This window comes from Molossus molossus, unplaced genomic scaffold, assembly GCF_014108415.1.
Source record: "Molossus molossus isolate mMolMol1 unplaced genomic scaffold, mMolMol1.p scaffold_m16_p_19, whole genome shotgun sequence".
Taxonomy (NCBI): domain Eukaryota; kingdom Metazoa; phylum Chordata; class Mammalia; order Chiroptera; family Molossidae; genus Molossus; species Molossus molossus.
This window is the reverse complement of record NW_023425354.1, coordinates 25618283-25636328: the sequence shown is the minus strand read 5'-3', so window position 1 is coordinate 25636328 and position 18046 is coordinate 25618283. Positions and strand designations below refer to the sequence as shown.

The following is an 18046-nucleotide window of genomic DNA, read 5'->3' as shown; positions in this document are numbered from 1 at the left end:
TTTCTTTCACATTTATTGAGCGCTGCTGGGTGTCCAGTGCCGGGCTAAGGATTCAGTGGTGAGTAAGGTGTGATCCCGGAGAGATCACACCAGATGTGTGTTCAGTGCTGGACTGAACAGACAGTGCCGGGAAGCATTTGGGGAGGATGTCATAGATAGGCAAGGCGGGGGAGAAGGGAGGACAACTGCTAGAATCGGGCAAAGAGATGAGCAGCATCAGCATCACCTGGAAACTTGCTAAGATTCTAATTCTCGGGCCCCACTCCCGACCTACCAAAGCGGAAACTCGGGCTGCGACCCAGCAATGTTTTATCAAGTCCACCGGGTGATTCTGACGCACCCTAGAATTTGAGAACCTCGGCTCTAGTAGAGGCCTGAGTGAGGGTCTTTAGATGACAGGGTGAGGAGAAAGGAAAGGAGGCTTTGTGAGGGCCTCTGATGCCAGTCAAGGGGGTTAGACTTTGCCCAGTAGGTGCTGCCTCCAGGGTCGCGACAAAAGCAGGGCCTGTGTCACTTACGCAATCTCTCTTAACTTGGCGTTTCTGGGAGCTCTGGTATAATGCACGCTGGGGCCGAGGAAGGTACTGAATGTCATCCCCGCCCCCACCCCGAAACACCAGGCGGTGGGCAGAAGAGTGGTCGGGCTGCAGACCTCTCCGCGTCGCGGAGCCACGGGTTTGCGATCCAAGAGGAGGTGAGCACACACGGGAGCTGGAGAACCGGCGAAGGCAGGCGAGGAGCTGCCGGGAACCGAGTTTCAGCGCAGAAAGCCCCGCGCCCGTCCCCCGCCCCCCGCCGGCCCCCGCCGGCCCCCGCCGGCCCCCGCTGGCCCCAGCCCGGCAGGCGGCCCTGCGCGCCAGGCCCCGCCCATGGCCTGCGGGGAGCGGCAATTCGGGACTTCGGGCTCCGCCCCCGGCCCCGCCCCGGCCAAGCGCGCGTCCGGCCCGCCTCCAGTTGGGGGAGCCCTCTCGGCCCGCGCCCCTGCGCGCGCCCGCGGCCGGGTTGCAGGGCTGGGCGCGCGCCCCGCGTCCGGGGCAGGAAGATGGTGGCGAGCGCGCGGGTGCAGAAGCTGGTGCGGCGCTACAAGCTGGCGATCGCCACGGCGCTCGCCATCCTGCTACTGCAGGGCCTGGTGGTGTGGAGCTTCAGCGGCTTGGAGGAGGACGAGCCGGGCGAGGTGCTCTGACGGCCGGGCGGGCCGGCCGGGTGTGGGGGCGCGCGGGGTCCTGGAGGGGCTGAAGGCTGCCGGGGCTGGGGAAGTGGGTCACGGGCCGCATGCGTGCCGGACGCGGGCGGCCGCCTGGAGCTGGGCATCCGACCCCTGACGCCCCTTCCCAGGCGGGCCTAGGGGACTACGCGCGGGGCGGTGCGTGACCCGGAGGCCCGGGCCGCAGGCGGGCATGGGGCCGGAGCGGGAGGAGCGGGTCTTAGTGGGGTGGTCTCTGGCCGGGGGAGCAATGAAGGTCAGGAACAGGGAGCGGGGCCGGGAGGCGGGGCTAGGCCTGAGCCTGCTCGGAGGTGGGGAGCCCCAGGCCAAACTTTCTGAAGTTGGGAGGGGGCGGGGGTGTGCGCGCCGTGGGCGGAGGCGCGAGGCCGTGGGACCCCAGGCATCCGCGTCCAGAAGCGCCTAACAGGCAGCGGCCGGTGGGGCAATGAAGGCCAGTGGTGGAACTTAGTCCGGCAACTGAGGGAACAGGGAGTAGACCCCGAGGGAAATACCTGGAGAGTCCCTGAGGCGTGGCTTCCTTAGCCAAGCCAAGCCAGGGGTCTGAAGAACCAGCATGGGTCTTCAGGAGGAGATGCCAGGGGGAGTGAACTGGTGAGTTGACCTCAGGGAATTGGGGAGAGGGCCCCCACTGGCTCTGAGGGACAGCAGCAGCTGGTTTAGCAGCCCAGGCCCTGGAGCAGGGGCAGACCTGCCCTGCTAGCTCTCAGGTCCCTGCGCCCCAGGGCCGAGTCTGAGGTTCTGTCACTCTTGGCTGACCATAGTTTCAGCTGGAGTCCCAGATATCCTTCCCAGTGTGATCAGGAAGAGTCCAGTGAGGTCTGGGGCTATCCTGGAAGGTCTGGGGGGACCTAATCTGTGGGCCAGATGGCACAGCTTCCCAGCGCCCACCCCACCCCCTGGGTTCTCGTGCCTCTAGTGCTCTGAGGCAGACTGCCTGCCAGGTCCTCTTGGGCCTTTCCACCTGGCAGGGTGAAGGCCAAAGAAACCCAATGTCCACCTTCCCTTTGTGCATCTGGGCAGTCCCGAAGGCCTGGTGGAGACTGGGAGAAGAGCTGTCCTTGCCTTGTTTGGGAGAACCAAGAGGCTGGGATGGTGAGGGGAGATGGAACGCAATCGCGCCAGAGCATAACTCCTAAAGAAGCTGCGGGTGGGGGTGTGGGAGGCTGGCTCTGGGACATCTGAAGGGAGTGAGCTTCTTCTGTGTGGACCAATAAGTAGGAGGAAGAGAATGTCTTGGGCTCAGTGTAAGAAGACTCTTTGGGCAGATGAGACATTCAAAGATGGAATGGGCTGCCAAGGAGTTAGGGGGCCCTCTGACCGTGGAGTATGTGAGCAGAGGCCTCTGGGGAGGGGCATAGCGACACATCTGAGGTTTCTCAGAAACAAATGGCCCTGAGCTGCTGCATAACTCCGAGTCTCTGGAAAGGTTGAGAGATTGTCCAGGCTTGAATGTCCCTGTTGCCCTGGGGCAGAGAACTGGGGCCTGGGAGTATTTGGGATCCTGCCTTCCCACTTCCTCCTGGCAGAAGCTGATAGGGAAATACGGAGCTGGAATGGAAAATGATCCTTAATGATTGAAAGACTGTCAGTGCTTGGACCCCCTTAGTAGCAATCTCACCAGACCTCAGGGTTGCCACGCACTGAAGTTGGACCACCCCACTTCACTGTCCTACATCCTGTTCCAGCGCTAAGTAGTGGTGTGACACTGGCAAATCACCTAACCTCTCCATGTCTTCATCAGTATCTCCCCTCACGATGGGGATACTGATAGCAGCTCTCTCATTGGGTGATTGTAAAGATTAAATGAAAATAATGTCTGTGGCCCTGGCCGGTTTGGTTTGGTTCAGCAGTTAGAGTGCCGGCCCGCAGACCGGAGAGTCCTGGGTTCGGTTCCCGCTAAGAGCGCGTACCTCGGTCGCAGTTTGTCCCCAGCCCTGGTTGGGATCATGTGGCAGCCACTCGATGTGTCTCTCTCACATCGATGTTTCTCTCTCTTCCTCCTTTTCTCCCTCCCACTCTATCTGAAGATAAATGGGGGAAAAAAACGTCCTCAGGTGAGGATTAAAAAAAGAAAGAAAGAAAATGATGCCTGTAAATTATTTGCAGGAGTTCCTGGCATATGCTGAGCCATCAATAAATAACTCATTGTTATTTCAGCACTGCACATTGGGAGTAGGGACTCATTCATTCATTCATTCATTCATTCATTCAACAAGTATTTATTAAGTCCTACTTGATAACAGGCACTGTGCTAATACTGGGGATACAGAAACAAACAAAATAGACAGGGTCTCAGCCCTCCTGGGCTGTCTGCAGGGAGAGGCTCACAGTGAAAGGGAAACTCATCGGAATAACAAGGGGGCTGCTTTAGATCAGGTAGGGGAAGCCTTCTGCAGAAAGTAACATGTGAGCTGAAGGAGCCAGTCAGCCTGGGGAAGAGGTGGGCAGAGCTGGGCAGAAGGCCCTGAGTTGAATGGGACCAGCTGCCTTTGAGGAATGGAAGGAGGGTGTGGTATGTTCCCTGGAAGAAGGTTCAAGAATTAGTCCAGAACACATCCCAGAGACCACAGTGAGAGTGAGGTTTTTATTGTAAGTGCAGTGGGGAAGCCCAGACTGGGGTTGCGAGGGCTCAGAAGCACATTTACGACGCACACGCTGCCTCTATGGAGGGGGCTAGAGTGGAGACCAGGGAGATCATTAACATCCAGAGAGCCACTTTACTGTTTGCAAGGCTTTCACAAACACTGCCTCACCACTTATTTTAATCTCAGCCTGAGAAGTCCAAAGGAGGTGGGGGGTGAGGTAAGCAGTTCTGTTCTGTCTCCCCGGCTCAGAGCTGCAGGGCGGGGAAGTGGCTGAGGACTTCAAATGCCTCCTCAGTAGGGAGGAGGGGGCCTCGGGGGCCAGAAGGCATCCAAGTCAGAGGGCCAGTCCCCACCCCCAGTAATCAGAGGGGACACTGACCTCAAGGACTACAGAGGACAGCTCCTCTAGGCGCCCTGCTTCTGCCCATATGAACATGCCTGGGAGGGGGCAGGGCTGGGGACTGGCTGTCTACCAAGGACCCTCTCTCTTCCCCCATTCCTCACTGCTGCCTCCTGGTCCCCCAGCCTCCTCTGGGATTGTCCTTCTCAGGGTCAGCCAGCTCCCTGCTGCAGTGCAGGGCACCAACATGCCCATCTCCTCCCACATCCTGCCTCCCACCACAGCCAGCCTGGCCCTGTGCCCTGGACCCTGCCCTCCTGACCGGCTTCCTGACTCACTGATACTGGCTTCCACCCTGACAGCCCACAGCTCCTCTGCCATCTCTACCCACCTGAACTTGAGGATATCTTTTCTGTCTGTTGTGTGGCCAAGTCAGACATCTCCAGACATAGCACTCAGCACAGTGGAGCTGCCTTCACCTTTCCTGGGGGCTGCCCAGTTCAGGGTGCCCTCTCCAACGTGGGCACAGAATGGGGTCTCCTCCTCCTTTCCACCCTGCCCTCCCTCTTGCTGATGCCTCTTCTCAGGTGGGAATAAACACTCCCAGCTCTGACTGGGTGTCTCTCAAGAGATCGGAGGGCTGGCTTGATGCTGGGCATAAAGGGCACCGATGCTGGGGGGCGGGATGGGGTTCTAGCCCTAAGATGGCTGTCAGCCTGACGTGTGAGGTGCCGTACTCTGACAGGGAAGAGGAAGAAGGTTCCAGGGACGTGAGAGGCAGAGAAAAACCAACACAATAGAGTCCAAAGTGTCTGAGGGCCTTGGGCCCTCTCCTGATCACATTCGACTGGGTCCTACTCCCCTTCCAGTAATAATAATCAAACACTAGCCTGACAAGAGCTTTACATTCATTCAACAAATATTTGCTGTGTGTGTGCATTGCCAGACAATTCTTCTGGGCTCTCAGAATACATCCGTGAACAAAACAAGCCCTGTCCTCCTGAAGCTTACCTTCTTGGAAGGAATAACACAGTATAAATACATCGTAGGATGTCAGCAGGCAGTATGTGCTCTGGGGAAAATAAAGCAGAGGATGAGGGAGGGCTGGAGTTGTAAATACGATGTTACGACGGGCCATGCTGAGAAGATACCATTTGAGCAAAGAATTGAAGGAGCAGAATGAGCTGTGGGGACACCTGGGGGGGGCATTTGAGGCACCCAACAGGCAGGAGTGAGTGTGATGGAGTTAGTGAGAAGTGATTTGGTTCCAGGTGTAGTTACCTTCTTTTTAGGGCAAGAGAAGTTAATCTTCCCCCAAGGATGTGCTTTCACAAGTTTTAGAGAGAGAGGAAGGGAGAGGGAGAGAAACATCAAACTCACAACCTGGGTATGTGCCCTGACCAGAATCGAACCTGTAACCCTTCAGTGCACAAGACGATGCTCCAACCAACTGAACCCCACCAGCCAGGGCTGTAGTTACCCTTCTTGAAGGTGACCCCGACAGGGTTTACTGGTGATCGACTGGATGTGGGGTGTGAGGGAAATAAGAATCAAAATGGCTCCTGAAAGGTCTGGCCTGAGCAACTTGAAGGATGGGGTCTCTCCAGTCACTGAGCTGATGAAGTAACAGTGGGGGGAAGGAGCAGGAGTTGGGTTTGGGACGTGTGCCATTGGCAGGGCTATCAGGCTCCCAAGGGAGACGGCAAGAGGGTAGGCAGTTACAAACCTGAAGGTTTGGAGGAGCAGTCCAGCCTGACGGGGAAGCCTGAGAGTGGATGGAGAGCAGGGGCTGAAGGAAGGAGCTCCTGGTGGGCTGGGACCAGGAAAGGCCCAGGGCAGCCTTGGGAGACACGGCAGGCTCAGCCCAGGAGGCCATTGCTGGTCACAAGGCAGGAGAAACCCCGGCGGGCATCCTGGAAGCCGAGTGTCGGGAAGACACTGGTTCCAGGAGGCCAGGCTACTGAAAGACCAGGCCAGAAAGGGCTGGTGGCGCTTGTGGAGGGGAGGGGAGGCGAGTGGACGGGAGGCCCACGGAGTGGGTCCACAGAATGGTGAGCGAAAAATGGGGACGGCCCAGCCCGTGTGGCTCAGTGGTTGAGCGTTGACCCATGTACCAAGAGGTCACTAGATCTATTCACGGTCAGGGCACATGCCCTGGTTGTGGGCCAAATCCCCAGTGGGGGGCATGCAGGAGGCCACCAATCGATGTTCTCTCTCATCGATGTTTCTCTCTCTCCCTCTCCGTTTCTCTCTCTCAAATCAATAAAGAAAAAAAAGTTTTAAAAAGAAAAAAAATGGGGACAGCTCTTTCTAGCAGCATTATCTCATGTCCTGTCTCATCGGACACCCTTCCTCCTGTATTTTACAGCTGAGGGAGCATGCTCAGAGAAGGTAGTTGACTGTGGGGGAGTGGCCGAGCTAGGCGTGGAGCCCTGGGGACCCCGGGGTAGTCACACAGTGAGTGCCTCTTGCTTCTCCTTCTCTTCCTTGTCTCATCCACCGGACACCACCCAGATGTCCCCTGTGTACCAGCTACGCCACCAGGCACTGGGGCGATGGGGCTGACATGACAGTTTCCCCCAGCAGCCCCGTCAGCTTGGGGAACGTCCGACTCCAGGGCACACAGCATGGCTTCACACAAGGAGATCTAGAAGGGTGGATGAGATTTGGTCAGGCAGGGAAGGAGGGTCAAGAGAGAACAGGGAGAGCTGGAGAAGAGGTGGGTCTACGTGCCTTACAGGTGTGAGCGGACCCCCTTTGAGAAGAGGCAGCAGATGCCAGGAAGTGGGGTGTGGCGGTCATGAAGGCCCACCACTCAGATTTCCCTGCTGTGAGGAGCATTTAATTGCCATCCTCCAGCTGTGGGTGTGTCATGCTCTGCTTTGGCCTTCCAGCCCCAGCCCGTGCCGAGTGTGGCAAGGGGACCGGGACCCACATCTACAGGCTGTCTGTGCACTGGAGTTCCCTCCCACGAGCCAGCCGAGGCTCCTCCAGGCTGTGCTGTGGTCAGGCCGGCGTGGCAGTCAGAAGGCTGCTCCCCGTCGTCCACAGGTGCACTCCCGCTGAAATCTTACACTCTGGCTCCGTCTCGGTCTCTGCTTCCAGGAGAACCCAACCAATGTGGGGTCTCAGGTTTCACCTCCATCCTCTCCACCAGGCAAGACCCCTTCTCGCTGTTGTGGCCTCGGTGGCACAGCCTCATGGAAATGCTATCGGCAGAAGAATGCTTTCCTTTCGTCTTCCCAGCTGAGCTGGGGTGGGCTGTCCTCGCAGGGTCTCAGCACCCTTCTCTTGTGACATCTGGACATTCATTTTCACATCTGCTGAAAAAGAAAGTGGTTCTGAGTCCAAGGCACCAAGGAGACAGTGCCCCGTGATCTCCGTGGGAGTGGGGTGTGGGTGCGATGCTGCCACGGGGGAGGACTCGCAGCAGAAGTGCTGTAAGTGCAGAGTCCTCAGGTGAACAGAACTTCTCTAGGGAAAGGGTAGCAGGGGCTTCTAGACCCAAGGCCAGCAGAAAACGAAAGGAGCAGGAGGAGAGCGACCATCCCGGTGACCCTTGTCTGCCTGTCTTTTACAGAAGGGAAGACAGAGGAAGGCACGGCCACTGGACCCCGGCGAGGGCTCCAAGGACACAGACAGTTCCGCTGGGCGGCGGGGCAGTGCCGGCAGAAGGCATGGGCGCTGGCGGGGCCGGGCTGAGAGCCCAGGTGTGCCCGTGGCCAAAGTGGTGCGGGCCGTTACCAGCCGGCACAGAGCGAGCCGAAGGGTCCCTCCTGCCCCACCCCCAGAGGCCCCTGGCCGCCAGAACCTAAGTGGGGCAGCAGCTGGGGAGGCGCTGGTTGGGGCAGCTGGCGCCCCACCACATGGAGACACTGGGAGTGTGGAGGGTGCCCCTCAGCCCACAGACAATGGATTCACCCCCAAGTGCGAGATTTTGGGCAAGGATGCGCTGTCCGCACTGGCCCGGGCCAGCTCCAAGCAGTGCCAGCAAGAGATCGCCAATGTGGTGTGCCTGCACCAGGCTGGGAGCCTGATGCCCAAGGCTGTGCCCCGACACTGCCCGCTGGCTGGTAAGAGACAGGCCGCCCCGGGAGGTGACCTGGCAGGGATCCTGTCCCCACTTCTCAGAGGAAGAAAGCTCAGAGGGGCCCACCTCCCTTGCCTAGCGGGTGATAAGTACACTAAGTGTCAGAGGGGGAGCTGGAACCCAGGGGTATTGGGCTCCAAGTCCGGGATTCTTCCTTGGAAGGCAGGCAGCTCCCTCTTCTCATCTGACCTCCACCCTGTGACCTGGGGAGGGACCTCACCGATGCCCCTGTTCTCTACTCAGGGAAGACGAACCCCGGCATCCAGTGGGATGAGGCCCGGGCCCGGCAGCCCGTGAAGGGTCCCCCGGTACGAATAGCCTACATGCTGGTGGTTCATGGCCGCGCCATCCGCCAGCTGAAGCGCCTCCTCAAGGCTGTCTACCACGAGCGGCACTTCTTTTATATCCACGTGGACAAGGTACTGTTGGGGGACACCAAGGGGTTCTGAGTGAGCGGAGCAGAAACCCAGAAGGTCACGGACAGACAGGGTTTCTGACCTGCCCAACTGGCCCCGAGTCAGGGAAACAGGCCTAGAATTGGGGAGCAGCCAGCACAAGGCGACAAGTGTGCTCTCCATCCCTGTCTGTTGTACTCTGTCCTGCGGTTGGGGTGGGGTGGGAGGTCGTAATGCTGAGGGTCCACCTATGGCTGCTAAGAATCTCCCACCCCTCCACCCCTCTAGCGCTCCAACTACCTGCACCGGGAGGTGGTGGAGCTGGCCCAGCGGTATGATAATATCCGGGTGACGCCCTGGCGCATGATCACCATCTGGGGCGGGGCCAGCCTGCTGAGGATGTATCTGCGGAGCATGCAGGACCTGCTGGAGGTGCCTGGCTGGGCCTGGGACTTCTTCATCAACCTCAGTGCCACCGACTACCCAACCAGGTGTGGGGTGGTGCTCTGAACCCTCCGAATGGGAGGGCCCGTCGGGCACTCGGGGTTGGAGAGTCCTGCTGGACTCCTTTCTCCCGCAGGCCTCGTGCTGGGATGCACGCACCCAGACGTGGTCCCTCAGCCCCGGCCATGTTTCCGGGAGGGGTTGGTGAATGATGATGTGAGGATTGTGGGTGACAAGAGATGGGGAGGAGGAAGGGCCACAGGTGTGTACAGGTGCCGGATCGGATAGCAAGGGGTGCAGAAGAATGGGGTGGTCTTCCTCAGGGGCCCACCACCCTAGAGCATCAACCTGGAGTAGGGCACATGGCCAGGAGGCCAGGAGGTGAAGGTGACGAGGGCTGGAAGGAGTCCACTCTGGCCCAGGGACTGAGCAACCCCTCAGACACACTACTCACACCCCGTTCCCTCTTCAGGACCAACGAGGAGCTGGTGGCTTTCCTGTCCAAGAACCGGGACAAGAATTTCCTCAAGTCACATGGCAGGGACAACTCCAGGTGAGGGGTTGGGGGAGGAGGCCCTGGCCCTGGAGCCTCAACACAACCCCTCCCACACAGTTCACAACCCCCAGCCTTGGCTGGTCTGCTACCCACAGGTTCATCAAGAAGCAGGGCCTGGACCGGCTCTTCCACGAGTGTGACTCGCACATGTGGCGCCTGGGCGAGCGGCAGATCCCGGCGGGCATCGTGGTGGACGGCGGCTCCGACTGGTTCGTGCTAACGCGCAGCTTCGTGGAGTACGTGGTGTACACGGACGACCAGCTAGTGGCCCAGCTGCGCCAGTTCTACACCTACACGCTGCTTCCCGCCGAGGTGGGGGATGGGCCCTCGCCCCGGCCGCAGAGGGCGTGTGGCGGGGTGTCCACGGCTCACTGTCCGCCCCGCCCTGCGCCCACAGTCCTTCTTCCACACGGTGCTGGAGAACAGCGCGGCCTGCGAGAGCCTCGTGGACAACAACCTGCGGGTCACCAACTGGAACCGCAAGCTGGGCTGCAAGTGTCAGTACAAGCACATCGTGGACTGGTGCGGCTGCTCCCCCAACGACTTCAAGCCGCAGGACTTCCTCCGGCTGCAGGTGCGTCTCTGTGGCCCTGTCACGGCCTGTCGCTGCCCCGTGCGAGGGCCTCGCCCGCTCTTTCACAGGCTGAGAAGGAGCGGGGGCCTTCACCTGGAGCAGCCCTCGGGGCTCTGGGGTCACTGTGACAGCAGGAAAGGCCCCAGAGGCCCATCTCTGGGCAGCGCTGGGAGGGGCCCTCCCCCGCAGTGCCCTCTGGGACCTCCAGACCCCTTTTCCCTGCTTGCCTCTCCCGCTCCAGCAAGTCTCCAGGCCCACCTTCTTTGCCCGGAAGTTTGAGTCCACTGTGAACCAGGAGGTACTGGAAATTCTGGACTTCCACCTGTATGGCAGCTACCCCCCTGGCACGCCGGCCCTCAAGGCCTACTGGGAGAACATCTATGACGCAGCCGATGGCCCCAGCGGGCTCAGCGATGTCATGCTCACCGCTTACACCGCCTTTGCCCGCCTCAGCCTGCGCCATGCCGCCGCCACGGCGGCCCTGCCGGCCACCCCACTCTGCAGGTGAGACCTCCTTCTGACATATTGCAGGCTCCCAAGGTGTGGTGACTTAGGGGGAAGCCAATCAGAAAGAAGACAGCCCCTGCCCCGAGGGAGCCCCCAGTCTAAGGCAGGGGAAATGCAAATAAAACACACTCTACAAGAGCCAGGCACATAGGTGCTGTGGGTGTGAGATCTGGGGCAAAGGACGTGCCTGGGAATGGGACTCCCCTGAGCCCCCTCCCTAGGACTCCAGACCAAGTTGGATATGCTGATAGCATCTCCCTTTCTCCCTGCTGGAACCTTCTTAGGTTTGAGCCCAGGGGCTTGCCGTCCAGCGTGCACCTGTATTTCTATGACGACCATTTCCAGGGCTACCTGGTGACGCAGGCGGTGCAGCCCTCAGACCAGGGGCCGGCAGAGACGCTTGAGATGTGGCTGATGCCCCAGGGGTCGCTGAAGCTGTTGGGGCGCAGTGACCAGGCCAGCCGGCTCCAGAGTTTGGAGGTGGGACAGGTCCTCCCCTTGCTTTCTCCTGACCCCCAGCAAGACTCAGGGTAGTGGGAAGAGAGGGACAGACACGAAGGGAGGGGCTAGGACTGGGTCAGGCCTTTCAGGACTGTGTCCGTGGGCCCTTCTTTCCGAGACGGTGATGCCTTGGCGATGCCTCGTGCACATGCCTGACTCACCCCTGCACGCACACAGAGGGGCAGCTCCCAGCTGGGGTGTGCAGAGGACATGCAGTGGTCAGAGAGGGGCTGTAGTTCCACTATAGTGCAGCCTCATCTTCTGAACTACAAGGATGCGGGGCTTGAACATTCCATTCAGGCCACAGGTTAGGCTTTTGTGTCTCTCGATGTCCTTCTCAGAGCCCTTGGCTTCGTGAGGGGATGGTCTCTGGGCAGGACTTTGAACCTTATCTCTGCCTTCCTGACCCCCCATTCATTCAGAATGGGAGCCTAGAACAAATTCTGCAGATGGGGAGACTGAGACCCAGAAGGAGACAGTGACTAGCTTGAGGTCACACAGTGAGTTAGAGGCAGCATCAGAGCAGAGAGAAGGACTTTTCTCCCAGGCTCCTGCCCAGCTGCCTCCCTTCCTGCAGGTTGGCACCGAGTGGGACCCCAAAGAGCGTCTTTTCCGGAACTTTGGGGGGTTGCTGGGACCGTTGGATGAGCCTGTGGCCATGCAGCGCTGGGCCCGGGGCCCCAACGTCACAGCCACTGTGGTGTGGATTGACCCCACCTATGTGGTGGCCACATCCTACGACATTGTGGTGGATGCAGAGACCGAGGTCACGCAGTACAAGCCCCCACTAAGCCGGCCCCTCCGGCCAGGGACCTGGACTGTTCGATTGCTTCAGTTTTGGGAACCCCTGGGTGAGACCCACTTCCTCGTGCTGCCCTTGACCTTCAACCGCAAACTACCTCTCAGGAAAGGTAAGGATCTAGTTCCCAAATGATGCACAGAAGCCAGGGAGGTGACCCCAAAAGCTGACCCTCAGAGCTGACCCCCATTGCTAGAGAAGGGGGGGGGGGAGGTTGGGAACTTGATCATCTGCCCCTTAGCATCCTAGGGCTGTGGTATGAAAGGGGAGTTTGGGGTCAGGTAGACTTGGCTTTGGAACATAGCTCTGACACTTGATTTGGGCTTTTAACCTGGGCAATCTATTTCCTGAGCCTCCGTCTTATTACACGTAAAGTAGGAGTAATGTTGGAGACCTCCTGGGTGCATGGAACACAAATCCACTCAAACTAGCTCCAATAAAAAGGGAGTTCTTGTAAGAATGCAGGGCTGTGCCCCACAGACTCCAGGAAATGTCTCGGTCTCACTGGGAACCAGAGGTGCTTCCTCCGTCTCTCTGGAGCCGTCTTGTCCCTCATCCTGTCTTCTCTCTGTGTGTTAGCCTCAGGCTCCGGCTTCTTGATACATGATTCATGGCCTCTCAGGGCAACAGAGACTGACCAGGGCCTCTTGATCCCCAAGTTCCACATTCTTGGGACAGCAAAGCTGATTGTGTGGCCCGGTGGCAGGGTCACATGGCCCTCTGCCCACTTGGCTGAGGGTAAGGGAGAGACTGTACACAGGCACAGGCTGCAGGCTCCCTCACGGAGGGCCTGTGTCTCCCAAGTGACTAGCCCCTTGGAGACATTCAGGATGAGTATGTGGGTAAAGTGTCACGTATGCAGCAGATAGGTGGACGTTTCCTTCCTCTGGCCACATCCTGTTCCAGAGAAGGTTGGTCAGACTGGGGATGACCCAGAAGAGGACGGAGTAGTGGGGGTTGTGGCAGACCCAGATCAGGCAGCTGCACCCCTTCTTTCCCAGGACTCACAGTCTGATGGAGGTGGTGCGGGAGGAATGGAGCTGAGCCTTGAATAAGCTGGAGTTTTATAGACAGAAGGGTGTTCTAAGTGCAGGGAACGGCTGGCCGGTGTCTGGTGCATGAGGGAGACTGGAGGCAGTAGGACCAGGGGTGGAGGAGAGAAGGCTGGCGGAGCAAGCAGGGCCCTGCAGCTGGAGGGCCTGAGTATGAGGTTTCTGGTGGCTCTGGGAACTGCAGGAGATGGTTGGGAAGGGGCAGGGGTGACACAGACCAGACTGTTATGGGAAAGTTACCTTTTTTTCTAATGGGTCTCGAATGCACTATTTTACTTAATCCTCACGTTCGGAATTAAGGGATGACGGTCTTAATTTTATAAAATTAATGGTTTTATAGGCACGGAAAGTTCTTAGGGTTAGCCCAACTCACAGGTCACTTGGCAAGATGTGACTCAGTAGTAGACTTGGGACAGGAACTGGGGTACCCAGGCCTGGCTCCCCAGGTCTGGCCTTAATGGAATCAGCTGGGCTAGTGTGCTGACTGTGTGCTTGCACCCTCAGATGATGCCAGCTGGCTGCATGCCGGGCCCCCCCACAACGAGTACATGGAGCAGAGTTTCCAGGGCCTGAGTGGCATCCTGAACCTGCCTCAGCCAGAGCCCGCGGAGGAGGCTGCCCGGCGGCATGCATTGCTCACCGGCCCCGCGCTCGAGGCCTGGACAGATGGGGAACTGAGCGGCTTCTGGTCCGTGGCTGGACTGTGTGCCATGGGCCCCTCCGCCTGCCCCTCCCTGGAGCCCTGCAGACTGACCAGCTGGAGCTCTCTGTTCCCCGACCCCAAATCGGAGCTGGGGCCTGTCAAAGCAGACGGGCGACTCAGGTAGCAGGGCCCCAGCAAACACCTCCAGAAGACCCGGGGAATTGCACCTTACGGACAACGGAGGGATGTGCCCCCCACGGGCAGGGACCAAAGGCCCAGGCATCACACCTATGTCAGCCATCAAGAACCGCACAGAGGGCAGGGAAGGTGGGCGTGGTCTTTACTACTGCTGATGGCCCTCTGGCCATCAGAGGGTGGCAGGAATGTGGGGAGAAGGGCTCCAGCTTCCACACCCCACTCTTCCAAAACTTCTCTAGGTTTGTTTTTTTTTAAAGGCAAATGGGTGGTGTGGGAGAAACTGGAAACAAAAGATGTGCAATAGGGCTCAGAGCAGCCCCAGGAAGTGGGCCACGGCTCTGGGGAACAGGGGCCTGATGAGCCCATCTGCTACTGCTCTGGGGGTGGGGCCTGCCTCACTCTCCAGGGCCTCGTCCCCCAGCCTGGGCCTGCGGTGCTCATGGCTGAGGCTCTGTAAGTGCCGTGCCAGGCTCTGAGGCCAGAGAACAGGTGATTCGGGGGAGCACCGCAGGGCTGGACTCTGGTGGGACAGCCCCGCCTCTTGTAGCCAGGGGACTGTAGAAGAGGGGCTGGGGCTGGCTCCAGGGCTTTCCAGCATGCCTGCTCCTTGATGGGAAAGGCAGGGCACCAGGGCCCACCGAGACCAGTGCAGAGTCTCCCCAGAACCCAGAACTGCAAGCGGGCCTGGGCTCCTGCCCTGGAGGGGCGAGCCCTCCTGCGCAGCATGGGAAGAAGACTCTGTGAGGGCTCTCAGAGGAGCCTGGAGCAGCATCGTGCCTGAAGCTCAGCGTGAAGTCTGAAATATGCAACAGAAAAAATATATCTATCTCTCTAAGCCGAGCCTCTGTGTTTTCCCTCCTGGGTACTGGGGAGCCGTCACTCTTGGGCCTTCTTCTTCTAAAATTCTTGGCTGATACTTTGGCAGCCACGAGGTGGAGGCCTCATTCCAAAGAGTGGCGACAGCTTAGACTCTATCCAAGAACCCATCTGACACAGCTCCGTCTTTCTCAGAGGGGTAAAGGGCCCAGAGAGGCTCAGAGACTTCCTCACTGGCACCAGTAGGCCAGCAGGAGAGCCTGTTCAGTCCTTGAGAGTCCTGACCCAGCACTCCCCCTGCCACCAGACCAAGGCCGATGGCTGCTCGGGTGTCCCCAGGGCCCATCCCAGAAGCCCTCTTTAGCCTGCTTCCCATCCAGCCCTGAGTTTGGAGCACGCTCAGGAACAGGCAATCCCAGCCGGGGCCTACAGGTTCCCTTTGGAAGCAGGAGCAGCAGTGACGCGGGTCCCTGGACACTGCCCTAAGGCCTGGGAGGGCCAGGCTGGAAAGGGTCCTCCAGCTTCCCTCCTCTCAAGGCCTTTTCCCCTCCTCCCCTCCTGCCATTCCCAGCAAGAGCTCTTAGTGTCAGTCAGTCCTAAAACCTTGTGGGAGTGAGGGTGAAGGGGTCTCAGACCTTTATCAGCCAATCAGGCTGGCCTGGTGGGGTCAGCTCAGTTCAGGGGACAAAGATCTCAGTTCCGGGCCGGGCTGCCACATGTCGTTTTCCTATTTGCCAGGAGAGGGCACCCCTGACCACCAATAACAGCTTTCTGTTCGGTGTGAAGAGGCCTTTGGAATATACTCTGGACTCTGCATCTTCCAGCCTGGATTCCCTCTGGGCTGGGGCAGCAGTGTGGAAAGGGTAATATGCTGGCCAGCCTCCTCCCCAGCAAATGTTAAACAGGACCGAGTGCCAGGAGCTACTGCTGAGGACAGTGGTCTTTTCCCAGCTCTCCAAGCAACTGGAGACCAGCTCGCTGGCTCTAGCTCCCAGGGGAGAGCCCAGAGCCTTGGCTTGGGGTGGGGGTGGGGAGTGACTACAGCACTGTCAGTCCTCTCCCCAGGGACAGGGCACCACATGGGGTCCTGGGTACAGGAAGCAGAACAAACCTGATCTGCAGCCTCTCCAACTCTGGGCACCAGACAAGTGGATGGAGAGGTGGGGACAGCTTTTCTCTGACTCTCCTTCCCAAGGTCATCAGAGCTGGCTGCCAGATTGTGAAAGAATGAGCTAGTTGCCAGAGAAGAGTAGAATCTTTACACCCCAGTGTATTTCAGAAATGCTGGGGGTCTGAGGCTTGGGCCCTGGACTCGGTGGAGAGAACTAAAGGGATGGGGACAGGAAGTTTGGGTTCCACTCTGGCTCACTGAGCCTAAATCCTGAGCTCCACTTTGAATCATCCTTCATGATCCCCAGGCCTGCCCCCCTCCCTGCTTCAGCACCATGGGGTGCCCACCTGAGGCCCAGGCAATGGAAAGATGCCAAGCATCCTGGGGTACAGGTGAGGGAGGATCCTTGGGGTTGCCACCTGGGAGTGGAGACAGGTGTGTGCTGGGGGTCAGAAGCCAGGTCAGGGCCTAGTGCTATGAGGGGAAGGATAGGGTGAAGCCTAGAGAGACTTCTTGGAGAGGAGAGCATGTGGTACCCTCTTAGGCTCAGCCTGGGGAAGAGGGTCTAGCTAGAAGCTGGAGAAGGGCTATGTGAGCCTACCTGGTCACCTGTTCAGAGGGCTATCCCCGGGTCTGGGGGCAGTGTTCTGTGTGGGGCTGTCCAGCAGTTACCAGCCACTCTGTGGCGGCCAGCTCACCTGCCCAGCTCTGAGTGTGCTTGAAAGGACGGACAGCAGCAGATTCACCACTGACTGCACAGCACTCCAGGCTCTGCACTTGCAGAGAGGTGAACAGAATGTTCAACCTGTCCAGCTTGGGTGTGCTGGAGAACTGAGCCTTTTTCTTAGTCCTCTTTTACACACAATGCCCAGTTAGAAGCTCTTGGGCAAAGAAGAGCCACTGATGGAGAGCCCCAGGATTTGGCTGGAGGCCCCACTCCACCCCTTCGAGTAGAGGGAAGGACTACAGACCCAGGCCAGGGAGGCCTTCCCTGTGATGAAGGACGGTCTCCCATAGAAGGGTTTCCAGAAAGCCGGCAGCTCTGGGACTCAGCTCGTTCCCAGGAAGAGCCAGCACTGGGGGAGAGGAGACAAAGCAGCTGTCCCAAGAAAGGGTGCATGTGTGTGTATGGGGTGGGGTGTCAGGGATGGCTAATGCCTTTGCTCTCCTACCCCTCCAGCTGCCACCGAGCTGTGAGGAGGCCCCAATGTCACTGCCTGCACCACCCAATCATAGCTCTGCTCGCCCACCCCAGGAAGCAGCCCCCTGCCCTACTCAGGGAAACACCACTATGTAGGAGTAAGCTTCTCCAAGGGGCTGGCAGGGACAGCGCTGAGCCTGTGGAGACATCCCCAGCAATCTCCCCTAGATGGGCGTTGGTACATGAGACTCCACATGGAAGCCAAAGTGAATCTCAACAAATCGAGTCAGCTTTGCCAAGGATCTGCAGGAGATGGAGAACCTGGGGTCATGCCCTGAGAGAACAAGATGACAAGTTCAAGGCAGGGAGAGTCCTTGGAAGGAAGCCACTGGACTCTAGGGGCCCTCTGGGGCTGCAGCTACCACCAGCGACCTCCACGGCCAGGGCAATCATCAGCGCCAGCTGAGATCCTTCCGGGCCCTTCCACCCAAACCAGGCCTCTAAAGGTCTTGGGGAGGGTTGACAATGAAAGCCCGCCCCACTGAGTACTCCTGAAGCCAGGTTCTTTGCTGCTGTGTATGGTTTGTGATAAGAACCAGCAAAGAATGTGAGCTGGGAGTCTCTCCAGGGGAGCAGGAAGAAGCCCATTTGTCACTCGTTCTGTCTTGTCATTAGAAGGGCCTCAGTATTTCGGGGCAGATGGGGCTTTTCTGCCCTGGACAGCAGAGATAGGAAGGGGTCTGCCATGTGGCCATTGCTGGGGCTGCCAACCCAGCTCCCGCTGGACGCAGCTCCAGAGAAGGAACGTGACCAAGGAGCTTCCTGCTGGCCCACCCACTCCTCCCAGGGCCCAGCCCAACCGCTGTGGGGTCCAGGAGGGGAAGGAGCAGTGACAGCCTCAAGCACGAGCTCCCCTCTTCCTTCCCCTCCGGGGGATGGGCTTTAGATCCCCTCCTCACAGGAAGTCCCCTCTTGTCATGTGCTCACTCTGACAGGCCTTTCCTGCTTGGAGGCCCCTTGGTGTGCACTAGAGAACACGCAGAAAGACCAACAAATCAATAAGCAG

The 18046-nt window shown here is 58.9% G+C and overlaps 1 protein-coding gene across 2 annotated transcripts; it reads left to right on the top strand.

Annotated features, from left to right (window-relative positions):
* The first annotated feature begins 958 nt into the window (after positions 1 to 958).
* XYLT2 (xylosyltransferase 2) lies at positions 959 to 14747 on the top strand. Of its 2 annotated transcripts, none has more exons than XM_036269471.1 (11): positions 959 to 1177; positions 7734 to 8226; positions 8487 to 8662; positions 8927 to 9129; positions 9555 to 9635; positions 9734 to 9950; positions 10036 to 10212; positions 10454 to 10716; positions 11004 to 11199; positions 11798 to 12131; positions 13576 to 14747. In XM_036269471.1, the coding sequence occupies exons 1-11, from the start codon at positions 1043 to 1045 to the stop codon at positions 13896 to 13898; spliced, it is 2598 nt and encodes an 865-aa protein (XP_036125364.1). In that variant the 5' UTR covers positions 959 to 1042; the 3' UTR covers positions 13899 to 14747. The 2 variants fall into 2 exon arrangements, with proteins under 2 accessions (XP_036125364.1, XP_036125363.1); XM_036269470.1 differs by having other exon boundaries at positions 1042 to 1177; positions 9710 to 9950; positions 13576 to 14716.
* Positions 14748 to 18046: the final 3299 nt, after the last annotated feature.

Bases quoted from the DNA above. Each gene is read 5' to 3' on its own strand.
- XYLT2 (XM_036269470.1), top strand. From the start codon at position 1,043: ATGGTGGCGAGCGCGCGGGTGCAGAAGCTGGTGCGGCGCTACAAGCTG. The intron at 8,227-8,486 runs GTAAGAGACAGG...TTCTCTACTCAG, and splicing joins CCGACACTGCCCGCTGGCTG to GGAAGACGAACCCCGGCATC. The intron at 10,717-11,003 runs GTGAGACCTCCT...GAACCTTCTTAG, and splicing joins CCGGCCACCCCACTCTGCAG to GTTTGAGCCCAGGGGCTTGC.